The sequence below is a fragment of the Symphodus melops genome (assembly GCF_947650265.1).
Source record: "Symphodus melops genome assembly, chromosome: 16".
Lineage (NCBI taxonomy): Eukaryota > Metazoa > Chordata > Actinopteri > Labriformes > Labridae > Symphodus > Symphodus melops.
In genome coordinates, this window is record NC_136706.1 from 13,545,612 (window position 1) to 13,571,484 (window position 25,873).

A 25,873-nucleotide genomic window follows, 5' to 3' on the forward strand; every position below is an offset into this window, starting at 1 on the left:
GCATTTGCTCCCAGGTGACGCCGATTCTCCCGATGAGCCTCGCGGGCCGACATGGACATCCACACGTTAATCTGTTCGTTTTTACTGCTGATTCCTACTATTTCCCGAGGTAAAAACTGCTTATGTAATGACAAAGTGTTTAATTTATACACATAGAGAGAGTTAGATAGAGTTAAAAAAAGAGAAGAGAATACTAGTCCGTTTTGTCTTTTTTAAATGTATTTCTCCATGAGACGTTATGGCGTTTGGGCTATTCACTGACATTATGGGTTCAGATTATTATTTTTTTTACAGAATATTTATAAAAGCTCAATTGTTAAATTGACAACATAGCCAACATCATGTATAGGCTAATCCAAAGACAAATAAAAAAAACTATAACCTGGCAGTTTATTTTGGCTCTGTAAAAGTAAAAATATGGGAGGATATCCATTGGCCCACTTTAAACCAAGTGTGACTTTTTGGGGAGAGTTCAAAGTGTTTACAGGCAGGGTTTATTCTCAACCATGCTTTGTTACCAATTTGGCATTGCTACATATAAATAGAATTAAGCTCTGATTTAAATATATTGAACATTATTTGCAATACAGTTTGAATGTAGCTAATTTTTTGTGCAAATCTGTGAGGCTTCTTAATTCCAGTTTAGGACATATTCACACACGGAAAACACAAATGCATAGTCCAGTTCATGTTATCAATCAGATCCACATGTATGCATGATCCAGCCCCAAACCACAATAACGATTTACATTGCTTGCATAGGTATATATTTATATATACACTCAAACACATTTTTACACATGTAAGTGTGTTGACAAGGTTAAAGCTCGAGAGCATCTGAGCTTTTTCAGTAGCAGTGCCAAAGCCCTTACATGTTGTTCATAAATTAATTTTATATATCCACGTATTGACTGTGTTATATCCTTACAGCACAGCCAGGCTCTCCTGAATGTCAACCAGGTCAGTTTCCTTGTCTGGACTCTGTCGGCTGCGTTGACTTGTCGGCCCGCTGTGACGGAAAAGTCCAGTGTCCCACCGGCTCTGATGAGGAGAACTGTAAAGCTCCTGAGGGATGCTTGGCAACTGACTGGACCTGTCGAAACAACATCTGTGTCTCCAAAGAGCTGCGCTGCAATGGAGTGAATGACTGCCTGGACAACTCTGACGAAGAGGACTGTGGTAAGAAAGAAGGCATGTTTTGATGCTGCATCACAGGAAACTGAATGTCAATTTCCAGCACAGTAGACTATATTAAGTGTCTGTATTTTCTCCTTTATCACTGTATTTTGTCCTTAACTTTGATTTGGCCAACACCGAAGCTGTGTGCATATCTAAATACAACCAGAGCTAAGACTGTACATCTATTTTTAAACCAGCAAAATCATAATTATTTAAAGGTTTTTTTTTGCTATACTAATTCATGCTTTTTATGCACATGTCTTTTTATTTTGAAAGACCTGGAATGTTTGTTTATATTTTTCTAGCAATTGTACACCATTTTGGCACTTCTTATGTTTTCTTGTTTTGCTTTAGACTCCTGCAGAAATGTTGATTTTCTTACAGAAGCTTGAAGTCAAAATATGATTTTTCTGCATAATCACAAGCAATTACCCTAACTGAGGGTGACCGCTACACTGCCACTGAGTGTTTTCATGCAAATTTGATGGATCGACATGATGCCAACATGCTCACAGAGGCAAAGTGAAAACATACCCAGGATGGATGTTTGCAAGCGACGGACTGGATCGGAGTCAAAAGATGTAACCTGGGGATGTTCTGTCCTCTTCCAGGTCCATGTGGTGAGGGTGGCATGAGGTGTCCCGATGGGTCTTGTCTGTCTGCTGAACAGAGGTGTGATGGCACAGTTCACTGCTCAGATGGCAGTGACGAGCCCCTGACATGCGGTAAATTTGGAGCAGATTACAACGACAGCAACTGCTACAACATTTATCTATTGATATCGAAATGACAGAATATTGCTCCAGGCTACATGGTGCCTGCATGTTGTTGTGATGCTGACTCATAGTGCACCCTCTGCAGGTCGTATTTGCTCGATGAACAACGGTGGTTGTAGTCATGTGTGTGTGGATGAAGTCTGGGGAGCTCTGTGTGCCTGTCCTGATGGATACAAGCTCTCTGCTGATGGTGCAGTCTGTGAAGGTTTGTAGGATGCAAACAAATACATGTTGTTGTATTTTTTTTTTTTTTTTTTCAGGGTTTGGTTGGAACCAGCGTTACAAGATGCTGGTTAGAAACAATTGTCTGTTCCATCAGAAAACAAAAATAATCTCTAAGAAGGATGTTATAAAGTCCATAAAGCTCTTCTGTTTGATGCACCACTCTCTCCCTCTCCCTCCCCCAGATCTAGATGAATGTACCCAACAGTTTGCTCCTTGTATGCATCGCTGCACTAATACCATTGGATCGTTCTATTGCCACTGCAGAGATGGCTTCAAACAGAATGGAAACTCCACATGTGTGGCCTCAGGTAATGTGGCAAAGTTTTCACTCTCCAATGTGCACTAACAGATTTTTTTATTTATTTTTTATATAAAGTATTTGAATCACCGTAGGTCACAGGTGTCAAACTCCAGTCCTGGAGGGCCGGCTTCCTCAGACTTTTAGATGTCTCCCTGCTCTAACACACCTGCTTTAAATCAATGTGTTGTCATCAAGCACTGCAGAAGCCTGACAACGAGTCACTCATTGGATTCAGCTGCATCCAAGCATGGAGACATCTAATAGTCTAAGGAAGCCGGCCCTCCAGGACTGGAGTTTGACACCCCTGCCGTAGGTAGTTTGAATCGGTGTGCCTGATCTTAAGGGTTCAAGTCCGGCCTGTGGCCCCTTTCCTCTCTCTCTCTCTCCCTTGTTTCCTACTCTACGCACTAACCAATAAAATAAAGGCGAAACAACCCCCCACCACAACATCCTCGTAAAAAAAGATAAAGGTATTTGGACACAAAGACCAACATGAAAGCATAACTTCTACCTGAGTGTGGTTGAGCAAGTTATCAGATGGATTGAGGGATGTGAACCTTCTGTGGATTTAGTTTTTAGTATTTGGACTAAAGATGACTGCTTTCTTTTAATGGGCTGCTTTGATGTCTCTGAACTGAAGACAAAGAAGAAGAGGAAGTTCAAAGAAAGACTTGGAAATGCAGGTTACATAAAACAGTATCTGTCCCCTGAAATTGTGCTACAGGATATATTATTACATTTGCAGATGTTGAGTAAGATGTGAGAGTTGTGTAGGGTCCTTCAGGGTTTTTTGTTTTTATAACTAGTCAAACTAATAAAACTATCCTAAATCTGAATATCGTCATGAACTCTCCCTCCCTGTCTTGTCTAGGTGACGCTGTCAGATTGCTAACATTACAGGGGAAATCTATTGGTCTGCTGAATGTTGAGTCTCAACAGTTTGAAGTTATCGAGACTCCAGTGCTCGACTTAGTGGCCTTAACTTTTGACCTTGCCCGAGCCTGCTACTACTGGGCAGACAACCAAGGCAGCATATACAGAAGTAATGGACAGCAAAGATGGACAGTCTATACTGGTGAGTCGACCTGTAGTGAGGCTTTTCTGTGCATGTGTATTTTTTTTTTCAGCTCATTTGTCTATAATTGTTTTCATTTTCTAAATTAATGAAACCTCAAAAGTTCAATACTACTCTATGGGGGAATTAAAACCCACAGGAAATGTAAAGTCACTATTACAACACAACTGCTGTATCGCTTTTCTTTTCTTTTCTTTTTTTTTTTTGTCCCCACATGAGGCCAGGTCCTTCTTGTTTTGTACTTAAGTTTGTAGGTATGGGATGTTAACTTAAACTACCACGACATACATGTTACATGAATATGAAAAACCCCAGACTTTTTTTTTTTTTTTTGTTTTGTTCTGGTGGAGTCCTATTGGGACTACATTAATGCAGCTTAGCTTCATTTCATGTGCTTTTTTTAAAATTCTGAATTCTTACCTGTAATGTGCTTCTGCAATCATCCCAATGGAACAAATGGTGAACTAAATGGAATTCTACTTGTCAAAAGAAATATGATGTTTCGGAACAAACTAATGTCCTTCATTCTTTGACAGGGGAACCTGGAATTAAGGGTCTAGCCTTTGATTGGCTTAACCGAAACCTATTCTGGACCAATCAGAAGACAGGGTCGATCTACATGCAGGCAGCTGATGGGAGGAGTTACACCACTGTGCTGCGCAAAACAATCAGGCCGTCAGAGTTGGTGCTCATACCCGTGGAGAGGTACATGACTTTTTCAGACTGCGGATTTGAGTCGATTGTATTTTATCTCGGTTAAAAAGAAAAGAATCTATGGCAAGATGTTGAACCGTCAAAGTTTGTCTGCTCACAAAGAAATCCAGCCATGACTGTTGCAACGACAAGAGGTAATAATACACAAGGTTCTCCTGATTAAAATGATCCACTCTCTGACTTGAAGCTTGATGTTCTGGATCAACGCTGGTCCCGGCGACAGAGTGACCATAGAGAAGTCATGGATGGACGGGTCAGAAAGGAGCTCCCTGACTGTACTCACCGCTCAGTCGGCCCACAGTCTCACCGCTGACGTAGCTGCGAGGAGGCTGTACTGGATCAGCAACTTCAAAAAGGTGACCCTGAACATGAGCGCAGGCGGTACTATTTGATGGAGAACACCAAACACACACGAGTATAGAAGTTAAATTCAATTTAGCCACAATAATTTGAATTACTGTCAAGTTTTTCTTTTCCTACTTTGACGCGTTCAGGTATGTTTTCTGGTACGGACCATTGTAGTATTTTCTTACACCCTCATCAAAACACTTTAGGTAAGATGAAGAAATCATTGAACACACAGCTGGCAAGATAGGAGGAGAATACAATGTATTGTAAACACTAAAGTTGGTTGTCAGCCTGGATAAATAAAGTGAACTCTTGGTTGTTTTGATCCTCATCCTGAACTGTTTCTTTCATCAGTCGATAGAGACGGTAAAGGCGGACGGAACCGGCCGTTACTCCTTCACAGGACTCTTCAACAGGAGGCCTGCTCTCAGCCTGGCTGTTTTTGAGAGTTCCTTTTATTGGGTGGATGAGAAAGGACTGTGGAGGGTGCCTCAGGCCCAACCGAACCAAAAGCAATTTATTTGGAGAGCTGCGCTGCCAATTTTAGAGGTTTACCATGAGCTGCAGCAACCCCAAGGTACTTATTGGAGCAGCAGATTGATTTTGTTTCTCCCTCCGAATCTAGTTTTCAGTGGACATTGGTATTTGATATTACATTTAATTACCCACTTTACAATACTTGTGTACTTTGTTGCATGTAGCACTAAATGTTGTCAAAGCTTTTGATGAACTGAGTAAATACTTTTAATATTTTGAATTTACTAAAGTGTCAAATATGTATTTGAATACTCTGACAGTTTTTTAATTTTACACGTGTTGCTTTCATTTCAGGTTCATCAGCATGTGCCAAGACTCCATGTCAGCTCTGCCAGCTCACTAAAGGCAACATTGTTGGATACACCTGTGCATGTCCAAACTCTAAAGTACTTCTACTAGACAGCACATGTGAATGTAAGTTGAACAAAAAACTAAATTGTCTTTTTCTAATCATTTTCCACTGTCACTAACTTGTAACTTGTAGTTTCTTCTGTTGCTCCTCATCCTTTACGGTCTATAAAGAATTTCATTCATTTTGGTTCCAAAATGTGTTGCTCTTTGATTGGTCCCACAGATCCCAGGTTTATTTATGCTACCATCACCAACATCAACATGTTGGAGTTCAGAGGCGCAGAGTCCACGAACACTGAGCTGTTTGCCGTTGAAGACGGCATCCTTTCCTTCGACGTGGACTGGTACAGAGATTGGCTGTATTGGGTGAATAATACTGGTCATATCAAACGCATCAGTCATGTCGAGCTCAAGATTGAGGTGGTTTCAGCACCTTTGCCAGGTAAATGACGATTTTCCAAGGCTTTTAAAGGTCTACATGATGAATGTTGCTGTTGGAACTGAGGAAGTAATATTCACCTTATTGTCAGCTGACAGAAATAAAAAAGACTAAACAAATGGATAACTCTTTTCAGGTAACTAAAATAGTTGTTTTTGTCCTTGCTCAAGCAGCTCACTTCTTTTGCGCTTTGTTTTTTTTTTAGTTTGTCTGATAAAAGTAGACCAGAGGACAGGGAGCCTTTATTGGGTGTCATGTGACCAAAAACAAATTGGCACCATCACAGCGGACCATCGATACCCAAAGCAGCTCTACCAGACAACGAAGGACATTGGGGACTTATACCTGGACTGGTTGAGGGGCAACCTCGTGTGGCTGGAGGATGACCTCATCCTCACCATGGGCATGATGGGAGGCAAAGCCAAAGAGCTGCTGCACCTCGTCGCCACAGGAGTCAGAGGGAACATCGCCTTCGACCTCTGGACCAATAGTTTGCTTTGGAACTCAAATGGAGCAGGTTTGACACTTCTGTACACAAGTTCTACAGTGTTTCTCACTCAAACATAGATCAGTCACCAATACATAAAAAAAGTCTGTTTTATTGTGTAAGTTCAGTTACAACTGGACTTTTAAAACGTACAAAGTCAAATTTAGTCTAACATACCTATAAAACATTATTGGAACTTTTTTTTATTCTTACTTCGCTAATCAGCTTCAAACGTGATGATTTGGTGATCTGCACATGCCAGGGTTTTACTCTAAAGCTGAACGGAGTCATGTCGAAGAAAGCCAGAGTTCTGATCTCAACATAAGCATGAGGGAGAGTGTCCATTTTAAATAAAAACCAAAAGTAAACCACAGCTGCAGTACAGAGTTGTGAAGTTGTCCCTGTTTTTACCGTTGAACGTACCACCAGTGTGTCGCACACAGGAGTCGGACTTGCTTACTTCTATAAGTTAATACTCTCCCTGTTGTTGCATGCTGACACAAGGACAGAAGTCCAATGGAAAGGCCTAATCAACTGTACTGTGCGTGCTAACATTCTACAGTTGCTACAAAGTATCAAATCAGAGGAATGTTTTAGAAATACAAGTGCACATAATCACCCTATGGCTCATGTATGAATTACTCCAAGTGCGTGGGCAAATATTAGCCTGCAGTTTGGCTAATTTGCTCCCAAATACGTTCCTCTTTATTGGCTGATTCTTGAGGTGAGCATAATCTAAATGGGATGGACTTTAGCGTAAAGTGGATTCTGATGAAGCGCAGGCAGTGAACAAGTTTGCACGATTGCCAAATGGATGACTTGGATCCACTTTTATAGCATCTCTCTCTCTCTCTCCCTCTCTCCTCTCTCTCTCTCTCTCTCTCTCTCTCTCTCACTCTCACTCTCACTCTCTCATATGCAAGAGAAAGCCTTCAAGCTGCCTTTAGTTTTCCTTTTCAAAATTTGATCTGCATTAATCTAATGGTTACATTTGGTGTAACCCTTCAGCAATGAGAGGTAACAAATAATTCTGAGTCCGTCCATAAACTCATCAGTTTCTCATTGTTACTTATGCCTGCCATAATCCTTTGAATCTAACTGTTTAAAGGAATGTCAGACTTCCTCTAACAATATAAAGAACATTACACAAATGCTTTTAAAGACGACAGACGTGTTACATGAGTTTTCTCTCGCACTTTCTCAGGTTTAAGATCAGTGAGTTTGCTTGAAGAAAGAAGCCACCAAGCAGGTAGAAGGTGGAACATTTCAGGATCCATCGTGGCTGCCTTCGAGCCCTTCCTGTTGGCCCGTCATGATGATGTCATGACTCTTTGGGACTGGCAGGATGGGACCCCCATCCAGGATGTGACTGTGGGAGGTCATGTGTTTGGTGTAATCTCTGCACTGAAGGAAATTAGAACGGGTATGGTCAAAATGTTTGTATAGGGTTTTTTTAAACGGGTAAGGTTTAGTTTGAAGGGCTTTGCATGTAAAGTGGATCATGTTTTGCTCATGGAAATGTTTGTTCCCAGTGCCCACTACTCCAGTCTGCAACAGACCCTCTGTGTTGTGCCGACGTACATCAATTTGCCTTGCACAAACCCAGCTGTGTGATGGAAAGAGGGACTGCCCGGATGGAGATGATGAGGACTTTTGTGTTATCGAATGTCCATCCAAAGGTAGATAAACCATCATGACAAATTCTCTTAAATCATGTGAGCAGTAATCATTTGTCATCGACTGAAAGAATCATTTCAGTTTACCCGCTTCTTGTCTTTTTTTTTTTTCTTTTTTTTTCTCCCCACCTTACTCTCCACTCTTGTCTCTCAGAGGATTTCAAGTGCAGGGACCGTAGGAGTTGTATCTTCAGGAGTCTTGTTTGCGACGGTCGTTCCCATTGCCACGACGGCTCCGATGAAGTTGACTGTGCGACGGTCGTGTCACGTGCAGCCCGGGCAAACGTCCTGAAATGTCGCAGAGGCTCAAAGCCATGTAACGACGGCAGAGAGTGTGTTCTGTACAGCCACGTGTGTGACGGGGAAACGGACTGTCAGGATGGATCAGATGAAACGGGATGTGGTGGGTTTTGTCAGATTTTCAATCTCAGATATATTTTGGGACATTTTAATCTATCATTTCCATGCATCTGATTATGCAATGATTGATAAAACCAATTTATGCACCCTATTTTTTATTTATTTTTTTTGCTTTACCATATGATGGCCACTGTATGTTCTAGGTGTCAAAGAACAGACCAATACCCCAACAATCAAGAGGCCTGTTACCACTAAACCTCTCGCTCCGACTGTGCCAGCCTGCAGAAGCCCCTCTGTGCTCTGTCCCCGTTCTTCAGTTCATATTTGCATTTCTCCGGGCCAGTTTTGTGACGGGCGAAGAGACTGCCCTGATGGCTCGGATGAACAGAAATGTGTGAAAAGATGTCTCTCAAAGAGTAAGCTTTAAAGTTAATGCTGTTGACTCAACAGATGAATTCACATTGTCCTGAAACTGAACTCGATTTGTCCCCCCCCCCCCCCCCCGTCTGTCTAGATGAGTTCCGCTGCAAAGACAGAAGGAGCTGCATTTCAAAGAGTCTAGTATGTGACGGGCGCTCTCATTGCAATGATGGCTCAGATGAGATGAACTGTCAGAGTCAAGCGATTCCTGCAGCTCGGAAAAACCCCTTGAAGTGCAGAATGGGCTCCAGACTGTGTGGAGATGGCTCACAGTGCGTTCTCTTCAGTCACATATGTGATGGAGAAAGAGACTGCCAGGATGGGTCCGATGAAGAAGAATGTGGTGAGTGTCTGAGGACACTTATTTTAAATTTTTGAAGAAAGTTGCCCCTGTTGGCCAGGATCAACAAAAATTGTTTCATACCTAAATTTATCCAAAATCTTCGATGGATTCATTTGGAAGATATATTATTGGAGGGATCGTTTTAAATGTCTTGCACATGTATTTTAATTGCTGAGATATTTTGAAATTTCTCAAATTGAAGCTGTTACTTTTCAGAGTCCACTGAACATACTCCTAAACCTACTTCAGAAACTCTCCCCGTAAGTGAAGTCACTGAGCCACCCTGCACCAGCCCGTCAGCTCTGTGTCCAGGGTCTTCTATATGCATCAAGCCAGCACAGTTCTGTGATGGAAAGAGAGACTGCCCAGATGGATCGGATGAGAAGTGTCTGAAAAAATGCAAATTGAGGTGTAAGTAGGCACAATGTTTTTTGGTTTTTTTTGTTCTCGTAACAAATATATCCGACTTGTCCGTAACATTAATTTCCATTCTCCTCAGCGGATTTTCTCTGCAAAGACCGTCGGAGCTGCGTCTCAAGGAAGCTGGTCTGCGACGGCCGCTCTCATTGTCATGACGCCTCAGACGAGCTCAACTGTCCCGGTGTGGCTCCTCCTGCAGCTCCAGCAAAAGGTTTGAAGTGCCGCATGGGCTCGAAGCCGTGTAATGATGGCAAAGAGTGCGTCATCTTCAGCCACGTGTGTGACGGAGAGAGAGACTGCCTGGATGGATCAGACGAATGGGGATGTGGCAAGTATCCAAGTCATTTATTTTTTTATTTTATTTTATTTTTTGTTATTTCCCCATGGTGATTTGCATGACTGTTTTACCGTATTGACGTTAAAATATACATTTTCAATAAACTGGTTTAATATTTGCAGATGTGACGACTACAGTTCCTGCAGAAATGATCCCCACAAGTGAGTCGCCTGCTCTCATGGAGCCCGTTACCAAGCCTCCCACTCGGCCACCATGCATCAGCCCGTCAGCTCTGTGTCCAGGGTCGTATTTATGCATCAAGCCAGCACAGTTCTGCGATGGAAAGAAAGACTGTCCAGATGGATCTGATGAGAAATGTGTGAAGAGATGCGCCGACAGGAGTGAGCTGATTTATTTGTCTGATTATACCCACACTGAATAGGTGGGAGGTTATAGTGTTGCTTTCCTGTTATGTTAGTATTGAAATGAAACATATTCCATCCTCCCTAGGTCATTTTCTCTGCAAAGACCGTCGGAGCTGCGTCTCAAAGAACCTGGTCTGCGACGGCCGCTCTCATTGTCATGACGCCTCAGACGAGCTCAACTGTCCCGGTGTGGCTCCTCCTGCAGCTCCAGCAAAAGGTTTGAAGTGCCGCATGGGCTCGAAGCCGTGTAATGATGGCAAAGAGTGCGTCATCTTCAGCCACGTGTGTGACGGAGAGAGAGACTGCCTGGATGGATCAGACGAATGGGGATGTGGTAAGTATCTATTTTTTTTCTTTTTTTTTTTTTTCCCCAGGGTGATTTGCATGATAACATGACTATGTTACTGTTTTAATGTTAAACTATACATTTTCAATAAACCGGCTTAATATTTGCAGATGTGACGACTACAGTTCCTGCAGAAATGATCCCCACAAGTGAGTCGCCTGCTCTCATGGAGCCCGTTACCGAGCCTCCCACTCGGCCACCGTGCACCAGCCCGTCAGCTCTGTGTCCAGGGTCGTATTTATGCATCAAGCCAGCACAGTTCTGCGATGGAAAGAAAGACTGTCCAGACGGATCTGATGAGAAATGTGTGAAGAGATGCGCCGACAGGAGTGAGCTGATTTATTTGTCTGATTATACCCACACTGAATAGGTGGGAGGTTATAGTGTTGCTTTCCTGTTATGTTAGTATTGAAATGAAACGTATTCCATCCTCCCTAGGTCATTTTCTCTGCAAAGACCGCCGGAGCTGCGTCTCAAAGAACCTGGTCTGCGACGGCCGCTCTCATTGTCATGACGCCTCAGACGAGCTCAACTGTCCCGGTGTGGCTCCTCCTGTGTCTCGGCCGACGAGCTTGAAGTGCCGCATAGGCTCCAAGCCATGTAATGACGGCACAGTGTGTGTCCTTCTTAGCCACGTGTGTGACGGAGAGATAGACTGTCGAGATGGATCCGACGAGCTAGGATGCGGTAAGTATTCATTTCAAGATGGCCATGCTAACGGTAAACGTGACGTGATATGCCGACGAGCACGTTTAGCTGTCGTGCATATGTTGATGTTGGATGGGAAACTTCAACTGCCCACAAGCAACTTTTGGTTTTATGTCTTCCAGATGCTGCCACGACGATTCTTGCAGAAAATCCTAACTTGGCAGAGTCGCCCAAAATTGCAAAAAAAGCACCTTTACCTGTCCAGGCCTTTACTGAGCATCCCACTCGGCCACCCTGCACCAGTCCATCAGTTCTGTGTCCACATTCCTCAGTATGTTTAAAGCCAACACAGTTCTGTGATGGAAGAAGAGACTGTCCTGATGGATTTGATGAGAAATGTGTGAAGCGATGTCCTGACAGAAGTAAGCAGTCAGTGTTTCTTTTTCATGTAGTGGTGCAAAAATGATGTACCTCGATTCTTATTCCATGATCATGATGGACACAGAGCAAGTCTGCGTTGTTATTCATTCTCTTTCTCTCCGTAGCTGACTTCCGCTGCAAAGACCGTCGGAGCTGTGTCTCGAGGAGACTGGTCTGCGATGGTCGCGCTCATTGCCACGACGGTTCCGATGAATTGGACTGCGCGAGCGTACCTTCTACTGCTGTTAAGGCAAACCCCCTAAAGTGTCGCATGGGCTCCAGACTGTGCACCGACGGCACAGAATGTGTTCTCTTCAGTCACGTGTGTGACGGAGAGAGAGACTGTGGAGATGGATCAGATGAAGAAGGCTGCGGTACGTATGTGGTTCTCTACGATGGAAAACGCTATCCCACCAGTATCAGTTGAATGAAACGCACAGTCGTAGGAATTGAGCAAAATGTTTCAAGATTCAAGATTTTTATTTGTCACGTGCTCATACAGATGTGCAGTGAACTCTAAACCTAACTTAATTAATTTCAGATGTTTCAGGCACTGTCGCCTCAACTGATCTCAGCTTCACTGAAGCATCTTTACCAGACCAACCGTTAACTAAACCACCCTGCACCAGCCCGTCAGCTCTGTGTCCAGGGTCTTCTATATGCATCAAGCCAGCACAGTTCTGTGATGGAAAGAGAGACTGCCCGGATGGATCTGATGAGAAGTGCCTGAAAAAATGCCAACACGGTTGTAAGTCGTAAAATCATGGGGCGACTGAAAGGCATCACAACACTGCAAACCACATTTCATAAGATCTGTTTTGTGTGTGTGTATATATGTATATGTAGTTTCTTTTCTATGATGCTGAATGACATTCCATTCTCCTCAGCGGATTTTCTCTGCAGAGACCGTCGCAGTTGCGTATCAGAGACGCTGGTCTGTGACGGCCGCGCTCATTGCAGCGACGGCTCAGACGAGCTCAACTGTCCCGGTGCGGCTACTCCCGCACCGCCATCAAGTGGCTTGAGGTGCCGCATGGGTGCGAAGCCATGTAATGATGGCAAAGAGTGCGTTTTATACAGCCATGTTTGTGACGGAGAGAAAGACTGTATGGATGGGTCTGATGAACAAGGATGCCCAGGAACATGCAAGCAAGGTGTTTTTTACTTTAAACTTGTAAAAAATGTGAGCAAGTTGTTAATTTATTTCTGACTGTGAAATGAATGATACCCTTATCATTATGCAGAGATTCATTTGTTTTTGCGCACGTGCAAAAAGTGATCTTATCAAGTTGATCGTCAAACACTAAGACGGGGAACATTAAAGTACACAGAAATAGAAAAGCACGCCGTAGATGGGTAAGAATAGAAGCTGCTGTGATTGGGCGTTCAAATACTTTTAACCTTTTTGCCCCTTGTTCATTCGCAGGTGAGTTCCAGTGCTTCCATGGAAAGACCTGCATCCCTCTGGCTCAGGTGTGCGACGGGAAGTCCCAGTGTCGGGACCAAAGTGACGAACTGAAGTGCCAAGGACAAAGCAAGAGCTGCGAGTATCACTGCGGAGACGGCCAGCGCTGCATCCCCAAGAAATTCCTGTGCGATGGAGAAAGAGACTGTCTGGATGGTACAGATGAAGTCGGCTGCGATGCGTCCTCGACACCACCAGACAGTACAACCCTGACAAGTAAATACTGATAGTATAATACTTCCAAGAGATAAAAATGATTTACATGACTAATACAGCAGTTTAAGTTTAGCAATAACGATGGAGACCTGTTGAAACCAGTTAATGAATCTTAAATGCACCTTTTCCGTACCCTGTCACGCCTTCAGGAACAGATCCTTCTGTTAAGTCTACACCTCCTTGCATCAGACCGTCAGTAATCTGCCCAGGTTCATCTCTGTGTATTACTCAAAACCAGCTGTGTGATGGAAGAAAAGACTGTCCTGATGGGTTTGATGAGAATAACTGCATACTGCAGTGTAAAAACCCTGGTAAGCATGAGCTACGTTGTCTGGTAAAATAATGGCACAGACGCACGTTCATGTTAAAGATGAGCTATTTTTACTCCGCCGTGTCCCTTTTTTTTATATCGACATCTCTCCCCCCCCACCCCACCCCAGATGATTTCCTGTGCAGCGACAGGAGAGCGTGTGTCCCGAGGAGAGAAGTATGTGACGGCCGTTCCCACTGCCCCGACGGTTCAGATGAGAGGTGGTGTCGATCGGCTGATCCTGCAGATGTCTGTATGTCGACCAATCATATAAAATAGAAAAGTCATGTGTGAGAGGTTAAACTTACGTGAACATTGTATCCGTTTATAAAAGCAATGTAAACACCTACAGTCTAGAAAACACCCAATACCACCATGACAAGCCTCTATCACCCTAACCAACTGGAGACCATCTAGTTGCATGATTTGTCATGAGTCAGTTGTAAATTCCATGAAAACATTCGCAGATTTACCCGTTTTAATTTCGACATCTAGACTTGGTGTCCATATAACCTGTTGAAGCATCATTTACTCTCTGCCAAGCCTCCAGTGTGCTCGGTGCCCGACCAGCGCCACTGAGGTGCCGCAAAGGATGGAAGCCCTGTGGAGATGGCCTGGAGTGTGTTCTGTACAGCCACGTGTGTGATGGAGAGCAGGACTGCAAGGATGGGTCAGATGAAGAGGGATGTGCAGCTCAGTGTAAAGCAGGTTTGTATTGTGCCATAGACTATGAAGGGAGCTTATAAAGCATTGCAACAGCTGACTCTTGTAAGTCAGCTGCGCACACTCCCGCTGAAGATTTCTGGATAACTGTTGAAGGAGGATCTGCTCTTATATGGCCCAGTGTTAACCAGGTATAGTACACAGGGGAAATAGGTTATCCTTTTGGCCCATTTACCAAAGTTCAAGTATTTGATCAACTCCAGAACGATGGAAATACACTGCTCAAAAAAATAAAGGGAACGCTAAAATAACACATCCTCGATCTGAACGAGTGAAGTACTCCTTATTAAATACTTTCTTTACATAGTTGAATGTGCTGACAACAAAATTACTTAATGATTTATTAACCAATGGAGGTCGAGTTTTGCACAACGGCGTGTAAAATTGATTGTCATTCAGTGTTGCTTTCCTAAGTGACCAGTTTGATTTCACAGAAGTGTGATTGACTTGGAATTACATTGCGTTTAATTGCTCCCTTTATTTTTTTTTTGAGCAGTGTATTTTCGCTTGACCAGCCGAGTTGTAATCACCTTTTGTATTGGTTTTAATCAAAAACATATCCTTATCAAGAAAAACACTTGCAGAATGTAATTGTTAGTTTTTATGTTATTCTGTGTATGTTACGCTTAAAACTATCCCTCTGCAACTAATTGAAGATTCTATTGGATTTTAGCTTTTTTTTTTTTTTTTTTTTTTTTTTTTTTTCCTTCTCGAGATGATGCGGCAGTTTTTTTTGTTTTTTTTTTTGTCAAAATATTAGGATTTTTGGGGTTTGACGTAGTTTTACAAAAACGGGGAAATTGAGGCGTACCCACGTGTATATAGTGGTTAATCTTTTAAAGAGTCTCTTTTGTCATCCCCCAGATGAGTTTGACTGTGCTCACGGGAATAGATGCATCCCCCGTGATAAGGTGTGCGATGGACACAATGACTGTCAGGACCTTTCTGATGAAATGGACTGTTCAAGTCTGATCGAGGGCTGCCATCACCGCTGTGATAACAACTCCCGCTGCGTACCGGCGACCTTCCTGTGTGATGGAGAGCGGGACTGCGCTGATGGCTCCGATGAGGAAAAGTGTGGTAGGTCGATTTCCAACATTAAATTGTACAGAATATACAAGAAGATGCATGTAGAACATAACATTTTTTCTTCTTTCCAGCTTTGGTGGCCTGTGCGTTGAACCAGTTTCGCTGTGCTAGCGGCCAGTGTGTGTCTGAGGCGTTGAAATGCGACGGTTATGCCGACTGCGGCGATCGCTCTGATGAGGTCGATTGCACCAGACCCCCACGCTGCCCAGCTCAGCTGCGATGTCCGAACAGCCACGAGTGCCTGCAGAAAGAATGGCTCTGTGACGGCGAGAATGACTGCAAAGACGGATCTGATGAGAAGGTTCAGCAATTCATGAGCTCCATTGTTCTTGAGCAGTTGTATTTTTTTTTTCCTATATTGCACACTAGAGCTTTCCCATTCAAAGAGGATAAAGTCGAAACATCTACTCGTTTCGAGGCAGTGCTTACAAATTTGACTCGTTTGTGTCCAGAACTGCGCGTCAGCTCCAGCCAAGTGCAGGGAATACCAGTGGCAGTGTGGCGACGGCAGTCAGTGCATCCCTGTGTCCTGGAGGTGTGATGGGAAAGTGGACTGTCATAACGGCGTGGATGAGGACAAATGTGAGCATTTTTGTTTTCATACGATCTGGTTTATTCTTGGCCTATTTGAAAACAACCAGCTATATAACGGAAGATTGTTTTCAAAATGACTGCAGTTCAAAATTTTCCCTAACTTCCAGTCTAATTCTAATTTAACGTGCGTTCCCCATTTAAGAAAAAAAAAATCAATTTCTAATATTTGCTATATGAAAGTGTAAACATACAATTAAAGTAAACTAAAGGTATGGCATTGGGTTATGTAAGCACTGTTTTTCCTGATCATGAATCAATCCTTTTATTTACTGAGGACATGTTTCATGAGAGATCTTAATGGTTTTATGATGTATGAAATGTCCATGTTTGTTTTTTTACTTATTGGGTGTAAAGAGAATGCATTAAAATACATTCTAATGATTGCAGATGGTGTTAAGTGAATTTGTTCCTTTTGCTCCTGCAGGCAGTGAGAGAAAATGCCCCCCTCACCTTTACCAGTGTGGCAGTGGTGAGTGTTTGGACCCGCGTCTTGTGTGCAACACCCACACAAACTGTGCTGACAGATCAGATGAGGGCCCAGGATGTGTCCAACGCAACTGCTCCAGCTCATCTGCCCCTCGCTGTGACCATCACTGTATCAGCACTCCAAATGGACCGGTCAGTACACAAACGTGGATGGGTGCTTTATCTGCCCGAGGCTGTTAGTTCAGAGTGAGAATCTGTTGATTAAACTGTTCCGACTTTATGAAGAAGTGTGACTAAATCCTTCCTGCCCAGCTTGAAAATGCCTTCTTCTTTCTTCTTCTTTTTTTTCCCGCAGAGGTGTTACTGTACTGCAGGTTTCGCTGCACATGTCCGCGATGTGTCCTGTGTGGACATTAATGAATGCAATCTAATGCCATACATGTGCAAACACACCTGCTTTAACACCCATGGGTCCTACATCTGCAGTTGCCACCCTGGATTCTATTTAGAGCCTGACAATAAAAGCTGCAAGACCAAAGGTACAAAGAGCTTTTTTTTTTAAAATTTTAACAAAACTATTTCTGCAGGGTTTTTTTTTGTTTTTTTCTTCTCAATTTCATAACATATCCTCCTATTTGAGAAAACCCAGAAAACCAACTGACTTCTGTTTTCATCACCAGATGAGCCGTTACTTCTGGCCTCAGTGCAGTCAGAGCTGTTACTGCAAGGAGTCCACAGTAGCACCTTACGTCTGCTGTCCTCTGCTAGTCAGCCGGTCTTCTCACTGGACTATCACTGGGCTCAACAAAGAGTTTACTGGCTGAGTCCAGACTACCAGAGCATCCGCTGGGCTGACATGACAGACCCCAACAAGAAAGGAACGCTGATTAAAGGTACGAGTCCCAACTCATCCACAGGAGCTTTTCAACTGGATGCTGAATTGATACAGTTCTGAAAGTGATGAGCAAATGCATTGAATCTGCCTTATTTAAACTAGATAACAAAAATGTGGTGAGTTCAAACTCTTAATGTTTTTTTTAGTTTTCATAAAGGATTTTTTTTTTTCTTACAGGAGTGAAGTCTGATTTCATCGCGGTGGACTGGGTTGGAAATAATCTTTACTGGGTCGACGGACTTGTGGGCCAGATTCTGGCAGTGAAGCTTAGCGACGCCACCGTGAGATCTCAGGACTACGCTGTTGTCCTGGGTGTTGATCTGGAGCAGCCGAGCTCATTAGTCCTGCTTCCACACAAAGGGTAAGGTGAAGAACAACGGCCATTTTTACTCCCCTAAATTTTAACCCCGCCTTTTTCATGTAAAGGCACCATTACCATTCACAGGTTGATGCTTTGGTCGGAGATCGGCAGCACCCCTCACATTGAGCGTTCGGGGATGGACGGTTCGAAAAGGAAGGTGGTGGTGAGTCGAGGCCTGAGCTGGCCAGTCGGTCTGGCCTTCGACCTCCTGGACAACCGGGTGTACTGGGCTGACGAGAAGCTGCGCTGCATCGGCTCAGCCTCTCTGGATGGAGACAACATGAAGGTTAGGCACCAGCTCATGTCGAATGACCGTCTCTGTTTTCGCAAACTTTGTGAGACGGACTATTACAGTAAATACGTGAGCGCTGATGGATGAACCTTTCTCCCACCAGATTCTCCAGTTAGTGGAAACACCAAGCCCGTTCTCTGTGGCGGTCTTCAATGATAAAGTTTTCTGGTCGGACACGAAGAGAAGGACGATCCGCTCAGCTGACAAGAACACGGGCAAAGATCAAAAGGTTCTCCTGAAAAGGCCCGGACAGCCGTTTGGACTGAAGGTGAGTTTCTGCTGCTTTTGCACTTCATATACTGTTAGATGTCACCATGAGTTTCTGAACTCTTCAGCGTCCAAAACCTTTTTAATATCAGTATTTCATATGGGTACATTAACAAGATTTATTTTTGAATCCTGGTTTCGTCTCTTATACAGCTGCAGCTAAATAACTGCAGAAAGCCTGCTGCTTTGAGCCCCTATACATGCACATGTCTCCTCAGGTGATGCACGCTCTATCCCAGCCAGCAATAAGTAACCCATGTGGCCAACTGAAATGCTCCCACCTCTGCCTCTTGGCCCCGCCTGTGACAACAGGATACCAAGCAGCTGCAGCCTGGACACAACCTGCAGCAGTCTGTCGATGCCCTAAAGGGCTGCTCCTTTCTCAAGACAAGAGAACCTGCTCTCCGCCTGTGGAGTCGACCTTTATCATGCTTTTGTCTCGCGCCACTGTCTATCAGGTACATTTCTCGACAAGAGGGCCCTGTATTCTTGATTCCTGGAAACTACCTCTGAGACGAAGCTCCTCCTTCAAGCTTTTAATAAAGCCTGCTTGTTATCTCTCACCCTCTTACTCCTTTTACAGATTCACTTGCGCTCCATTCGCCGTGATGGTGTTGCTTTGAAGAAAATGCCGAATGGCAGAGATTTATCCTTGCCGGGGATAAGTGAGGCCTCCGGACTCGATGTCTCCCTCCAGGATCTCTCTCTCTACGTGGCAGAACAGGGATCTGTAGATGTACTCGAACTGAGCAGCTCCAGGTCGAGAAACCAACTGACTCCCTCCGGAAAAATCCTGACGCTTAAGGTGGGTGTAAATGAACCGTTTTCAGTTTGTTTCTATTTCTTTAGGGAAAGTCTTGAAAGTCTGCAGCTCTCCAGTAAGAGATGTCACTCACGGGTAAAATCCGAGAAACAAAACTTTTTTTTTTTTTCTTTGTTTTGGCTCTGAAGGATGATTTAGTCACAGCTATGGCAGTTGACTGGGTGACCTCAAATCTCTACTGGAGCAGCACCGAGAGGCCCAGCCTCCACGTGACCTCTCGCCATAAGGGCTACAGCGCGTCACTGCTGCAGGGATCACTCAAGGTACATTTTGATCGTCTTCACAGCTCAAACGTGTTCTTTTCTGCTCATCGATCATCTCCTTTCACACGAAACGTGCAAATCTGACTCCACAGTCTTTCATGTTTTCTTTGTTCTACTCACTTTTTAAGCCCAGGTCTTGTTTCTGACTTTTTAGGGTACTACATCCATTGCAGTGCATCCCCCCACGGGGCGACTTTGCTACACAGCAATAGTGGTGGAAGTCGAAACGAGCAAGACGGAGGTGAACTGTGCCTGGATGAACGGTCGCAGCAAAGCAGTGCTGTGGAGGAAGTCCAGCATCCCCACCGCTCTGGTCTTTGCAAATCAAGGAACTAGGATCTACTGGGCTGACACTGGTAATGAGTTCCAATTCTTCATGACTTCTGCCTGCCTTTGTGAACCTGTTTGACTTTTTCTTATTTTTTTTCCTCCAGGTGAAGGTGTAATCAGCTCTATTGGAGTGGATGGATTAGGATATAAACAGCACAAAACAGGGCCAGGTCTGATCATGTCCTTCACATACATAGACAACATCCTCCTCTGGGTCAGCCTGGACAAAGGTAAGAACGTTTTCAGTAATACTCAGGTCTGTGGACTCAGACAGCCATGATGTCTTCAGGGGAAAATGTAGGGTTATCATGTTTACTGTCTCAGTCCAAATGTCTGTATTAGATTTTTTTTTCTAGCAGTGTTGGAATCCTTTTCTTTATACCTTTCAGGCAGCAGATGGCGCCAGAGACAAATGTAACCATAAATTATTCTGCTCACTACTTCATGTGATCCCGAGGGAGGGGTTAAATACTGGCTGTTAAAATGTTTGAATTGAAGTGTGCGGTCTCCTTCCTGTATTCTTTGAATGCTGACTTTTGAGACAGGCACCTTACTGGATGTGCATGACTGCTACGTTTGCTCACTACTTCATTACAATTTTCACTAAAAGCTGTACATCTGCCTGTAGCTTCTGATTCACTCTACAAAGTAGGTTCCTCGTTGTTACTGACTTTTACACTGATAATTGAAACTCCTTTTTTTTTTTTTCACTGTAGATGTCACCAAACTGTGGTTCAGCGATGGTCTCCAGCCTAACCAATTATGGTTCGAGACAAAGACCAGCCTTGTGGAGGTCAGAGCCTACAATAACAACAGTCAGTTAGGTAAAAAAAACTATTTACTGTTTTTTTTTTAAAAAGGGAATGACGGAGCATATTCAGAAAACTAAGTGATGACTGGAACAGGTCTGACAAAAAGAGAGAAGACTGAAATGCAGATGGCAAGCAAGCCCAGTAAAAAGCACTGTTTGCATTGTTTGCATCTGGGCCACAGTTTGCAGCTGGGGGGCATATGTTAGGTAAATGACTGCAGAGGAACATTGAGTCTTGCGATTTAGAGCCCTTAAGCAGGTTTCAAGTTAAAATATATGAAGGTGACAAACACTTGAGTGTTTAGATGAGAAACGGATAAATAATCCCTGAAGTGAAACCAAAGAGGTTAACTGTCTCATGGCCTGTAGATGGCAGCTGAGGGTGTAGAATATTCCAGAGCAGGGACAGGTTTTAGGTACAACTCTAAACAGGCTTTAAATCGGCTTTACCTGCATTATTTCAAATGATGATAATGCAGATTAAAATACATCCAGCTAAGCTGCAGCCATGAACCATGAGATGCATCCTGGGTACATTCTGTTGGACGAAATTGTGCAAGTGGCTTGTCAATAGTGACATCATACATATTGATATATAATGCAATGTGTAATGCCCAAGTTTGCAACGCTTACGCCAGCAGGAAGGATCGCGGCTCTCCGCCTGCTTCATTAGTAAAACAAACCAAACCAGTTTCCTACCTGACAGGAATGACTCCATCTGCACACTTATTTTAACCCAAACTTTGTTCTCATTGTCGACGCAGGAAAAAAAACTGTTAACAGACACCTATGGGAGTAATGAAAGGGACCCACTCAGACTCAGTTTGAGTTGAATAGATGGCAGGGTGATGTCAGGCCTGCAGAGACATGAGTGCTGAGACTCAACAGGACAACCTCAGTGTGTGTGATCCAGTGGGAAAGAGGAAACGGAATTACACAACACACTTGGATAACATTCCTTTTACCAAGTAAACACAGAAATACCAGAGAAGGCACAATATATATATATTAACCCATTTAGAATAGAAGACTTTATTGTCATTGCGCAAGAAAGCAATGAAATTTGCATTTCTAAAGATGTCTGAAGAACTTTGATAACAACTGAAAATAAAATAATGTGACGTTAAATAAACACTTTTGAAGTCAGTAATAAAATTCTGCAAATATATTTAGCTAGAATAAAATTCAAAACTATTCTCTATCACTTAGCATACACGTACTGTGAATCTGTGTCATACTTTAAGTGCTGCAGGAATAGTAACTGTTTCTCTCTGCTCAGATGTAAAATGTCTCGGAAAAACTTGTTTATAGTTTAAACTTATGTGGAATGGAAAAGAGCAAATGTGCAAGTCGCCCTGCAAATATTAAAAGATGAAGTAAAACTGATCTGCTGTGATAATACTGCAAACACAGCCAGATGAGTTACAGAAATGACTATGAATGGGAGTTTAATGAGAATGCAAACGGAAGCCAGGCGGTGAACACACGTCTGTATCACCTTCCCCCGGACACGAGCGCTCTTATTTTCTAAGTCTGGTAAGTAGAGGTCCCGTGTCAGAGCAAATCATGTCACAACAAATCCACCATGATCTGATATTTGTATAAAGGCTGTATCCTTTGATTTACATGGAGGTCTGAGCTCAACTACCAGCAGCATGATATGACACAAAACATGTCATACTCCTGCAACTTCTGTTAATGCTTACTCTGTTAGTAGTATAATTTACATTTCCTGTTTGATCTCCAGGCACCAACCGCTGCTCCAATGACAACGGCGGATGTGATCACCTGTGTCTGGCCTATCCCGGAGGTCGGACATGTCAGTGTGGGCGGGGCTTCTCCGCTGTCAGTGCTTCTTCCTGCGCCTCACTCCCAGACTGCCCTGCCAGGCAGCAGTCCTGCCTCGATGGCAGTCTGTGCATCAGCAGCAGCAAGTTCTGTGACGGACACGTGGACTGCTCGGATGAGTCCGACGAACAGGACTGTGAGTGGACACTGGTTAAACTAACAAACGCTGCAACATGGAATCAGCAGCAACACTAGATTAGGTATCACACCAGCCCTCTGCAGTGAAAACTGCACTTTGACCGCTTTTGATCTTAAATGTTTTGAACCATCTTTTTGAATTCAAGCAAATATCCTGTCAAACAATCATTGAGCCATGATTTTTATTTATTTTATTTTTTTCTGTAAATCGTAGCATCTTGATGGGTATTTTAAAAATCTGAGCTTTAGAAATACCTGACATTATGTGACCTGTTATTTTGCAAACGTGGTTAGGTAGGTACAGAGGTTGGAGAGAACACCAAGTGTAAGAGTTATGGTCAAAGGGGAAGAAGCTCTACAGCAACAAGAAATGTAAAATGTTTTATTTTCTTGTTGACAACCTCATTGCTTTTAGGATTCATATGAAATATCAGAAAGTAAGAATGACATCCGTTTAACAGGCAGGAACTTTGACTTACGTAGAGCATGAGTCTTTACAAACCTAAAGAATCCAGCGTACAGCCCCTCTTAAGGACACTGATGACACATACTTGTCTTGTTTGGACAAGTCAACTCTCTACTGGTTGCCTTGCATTCATGACGATTACAGTTTGGGACAACAACAAATGTGAAATTGTAACGTGTTGCATAATTATTAATTTATTTTTCTTTTCTTTTTTTCTTTTTTTTTTTTCTCTCATCAGGTCCCAACACAAACTCCGCCTCTTTCAGGAGTAAAACCAGTGATGGCGTCCCTCAGAAGTCGTTGCCTCGTCCAAATGCCAAAGACAACTCTGTGCTTTCGGTTCAAACAGACCCGTCATCCTGTGATGTCACACGCTGCAACAGTCATGGCAGCTGCGTTATCGAAGGCAAAGAGACTCGCTGCGTTTGTGTGGCTGGTTACAAGGGAGAGTTTTGTGAGGAGACGGTGACTGGAGGAAGCAAAGTGGGTATAGTTCTGGGTGTCCTCTGCCTCGTCTCTGCACTGACGGCTGCTGCGTTTATTTATGCCAAAAGGTAAAAAGCTCAACAAGGTTGTTTTTGTTTGTTTTGCACGCTTTGATACACCTCCACTTGCCCACTTGACTAGTAGTGCATCTCACCAGATTGTTTAAACAAACAGATGTTTTGTTGAAGGAGATGTGAACTCCTAATAGTTTCTCGGACGTCGACAGCGATGAGAAACGTTTCTGTTCTTTGTAAGTAACGTGACGGATTTGTGATGTGATTTGAACAGGAGAGGCTGGACGACTCTTCGGAGCAGATCCACAGAGAAAGAAACTCTGATGGCCAACATGGGCCTGCCTTGTGAACATTATTATGATTCAGACTCTGAGGTAAAATCACACACCACATCACATACAAAGAAAAGTGTCATTTATCAAAATATCCAACAACCGTTCCTTTCCAACGTCACTTAAAACTTGTTGATAAAATGGCTCATCAGATTCACCTGAAACGTCTGAAAAACCTTGTTTGCTGTTCTGCCAGAGAAAGGATAATTACATTGTTTATTATTGACATTAATCAAACACACCATGTTTATCAAGAGATGTCTACGTCTTAATTCAATTAATTTCCAAAGTACATTTTCATTAGCTGACGTGGTTTCAGATGTATCTGTGTGAAATTGTTTTTTACCCTCAGGAGCTGGACTCCTCGGTTGATGTGAAGAACCCTCCTATGGCCTTAAAAACCCTGCAGCTCAAATAGATGTTTTCTGGTGCAAATGAAGATCATGTCTAATAAAAGTAATAACTCAACCAAAATGAGGAGTGTGTTTTCATCTCTCAGGACAATGGCTTTAAAAGATTCCCACAAGTCATACATACTATTTCATTACACTGGGTGGATAAAGCATCTTTGATATCCCAACTTCCTGTAAGAAGAGGTTACAATTGTATTGTGTAGTTTCCCACATGCACTGTTTGGACTACATCTGTGTCAGTTTGCATTGCATGAATGTGAAATGTGATCCTGGCTCAAAAATCTGCTCACGTCTATGCAAATCATGAGCTAAAAAACGTGGCTCTTTTTTGAAGTCCTAAATGTTATCGAGGGAAATGTTTCACTTGAATGTAAGTAAGGATTTGCTGCTTTGGTCTCTCTCTGTCTTCACACTGGTTTAAAAGCAGACCGATTTGTCACATTTACTAATCTTTTAGTCTGCTCTTCTGTCTTCACTTGTCGCTCATTGTTTGGATCTGGTTTTTTTTCTTTGTTCTTCCAGCACCAGCTTTAGTCTCTTCTTGAAATGTTCTGTATTTCTTACTAATGCAGATGTGGAGACAATTTAAGTGTTTATATAACTGCGCTGTCTGCTAATGTCTGTTTTCTCTGAAGACATGTTTTTTTAAAAATAGCTATGAACATGGAGGCAGATGGTTTATCTTGTGCTTGTAAGTTTACATCAACTTCTCGTTTTACCTAAAAAAAAAAAAAACACAACTATTAATGAGCAACCTGATTACCAAAATCAGTTGTTTGTGCTACTAGAAATTATGTCTCTTAGTTTCCAATGTCAATCTGTAGCGGTTTTCTAATCTCATCAGTCCTAACAAATGCATTGCTTATGACATAAACAATGGTTTTATTTACAAGGACATTAACACAAACAAGCCATGTTGTGTCTTGTGTATATAAATGTACATAAAACCACAAAGACATTTTTAACCAAATCACAATCTGTAGACTCGTTCACAGAGGCACATGTATACAAGCATAAATAGTGACAATGTTCAAAACAAGGATGAAGTGACTATCAGAGTTGAAGTGCTTCATGTGCCTGCTATGGGTCGCACAGTGTTGGAGGAATGCACATGATTTTGAGGGACTGACTGGCACATTTGCCCATGAGCCTGTATCTTTACAGTGTGGGTGTAATTGCACATATTGCATATTACTGTACTATTGTGTTAATGTACACAGCATTGCACTAGGGTTAGATGCGTAAATGTTTGTTTTTACAGATCAGCTTTATTTAAGCCACATCTTCATTAGACCTTTGAAAACGACAAAGATTAAGCAATTCTTGCCTGAGAAGGGGTAGATGTGCCATAATGTACTCTTTTTGTTTGATGTAATTATCAAGTGAAGGTGATGCAAGCTCATGTAGAACTTTCTACACTTCACTGGCAGTTTTTTTTTAAAAACTTGTCAAGGCTTTTATAGCTTGTATTCTAGAAGGATGTTACAATGGTGGTTCCCGATAACATCACAGCCTGTCTTGTACTGGATCCCGGATTTCCTCAT

The 25,873-nt window shown here is 42.9% G+C and overlaps 1 protein-coding gene across 1 annotated transcript; it reads left to right on the forward strand.

The window, feature by feature from the left end:
• LOC306837467 (uncharacterized protein) lies at window positions 1-24,412 on the forward strand. Its single transcript, XM_079365163.1, has 50 exons — window positions 1-109; window positions 931-1,179; window positions 1,791-1,904; window positions 2,041-2,160; window positions 2,363-2,488; window positions 3,353-3,556; window positions 4,093-4,261; window positions 4,458-4,626; window positions 4,973-5,195; window positions 5,450-5,569; window positions 5,730-5,948; window positions 6,151-6,462; window positions 7,637-7,855; window positions 7,965-8,111; window positions 8,263-8,511; window positions 8,672-8,884; window positions 8,983-9,231; window positions 9,448-9,642; window positions 9,731-9,979; window positions 10,111-10,329; window positions 10,439-10,687; window positions 10,810-11,028; window positions 11,138-11,386; window positions 11,530-11,769; window positions 11,893-12,141; window positions 12,309-12,515; window positions 12,655-12,921; window positions 13,194-13,448; window positions 13,598-13,759; window positions 13,889-14,011; window positions 14,302-14,466; window positions 15,346-15,561; window positions 15,642-15,871; window positions 16,023-16,152; window positions 16,589-16,782; window positions 16,946-17,129; window positions 17,271-17,483; window positions 17,663-17,846; window positions 17,931-18,132; window positions 18,242-18,406; window positions 18,624-18,863; window positions 18,989-19,210; window positions 19,357-19,491; window positions 19,646-19,847; window positions 19,926-20,051; window positions 20,538-20,645; window positions 22,380-22,616; window positions 23,323-23,638; window positions 23,859-23,958; window positions 24,269-24,412. The coding sequence occupies exons 1-50, from the start codon at window positions 52-54 to the stop codon at window positions 24,332-24,334; spliced, it is 9,678 nt and encodes a 3,225-aa protein (XP_079221289.1). The 5' UTR covers window positions 1-51; the 3' UTR covers window positions 24,335-24,412.
• Window positions 24,413-25,873: the final 1,461 nt, after the last annotated feature.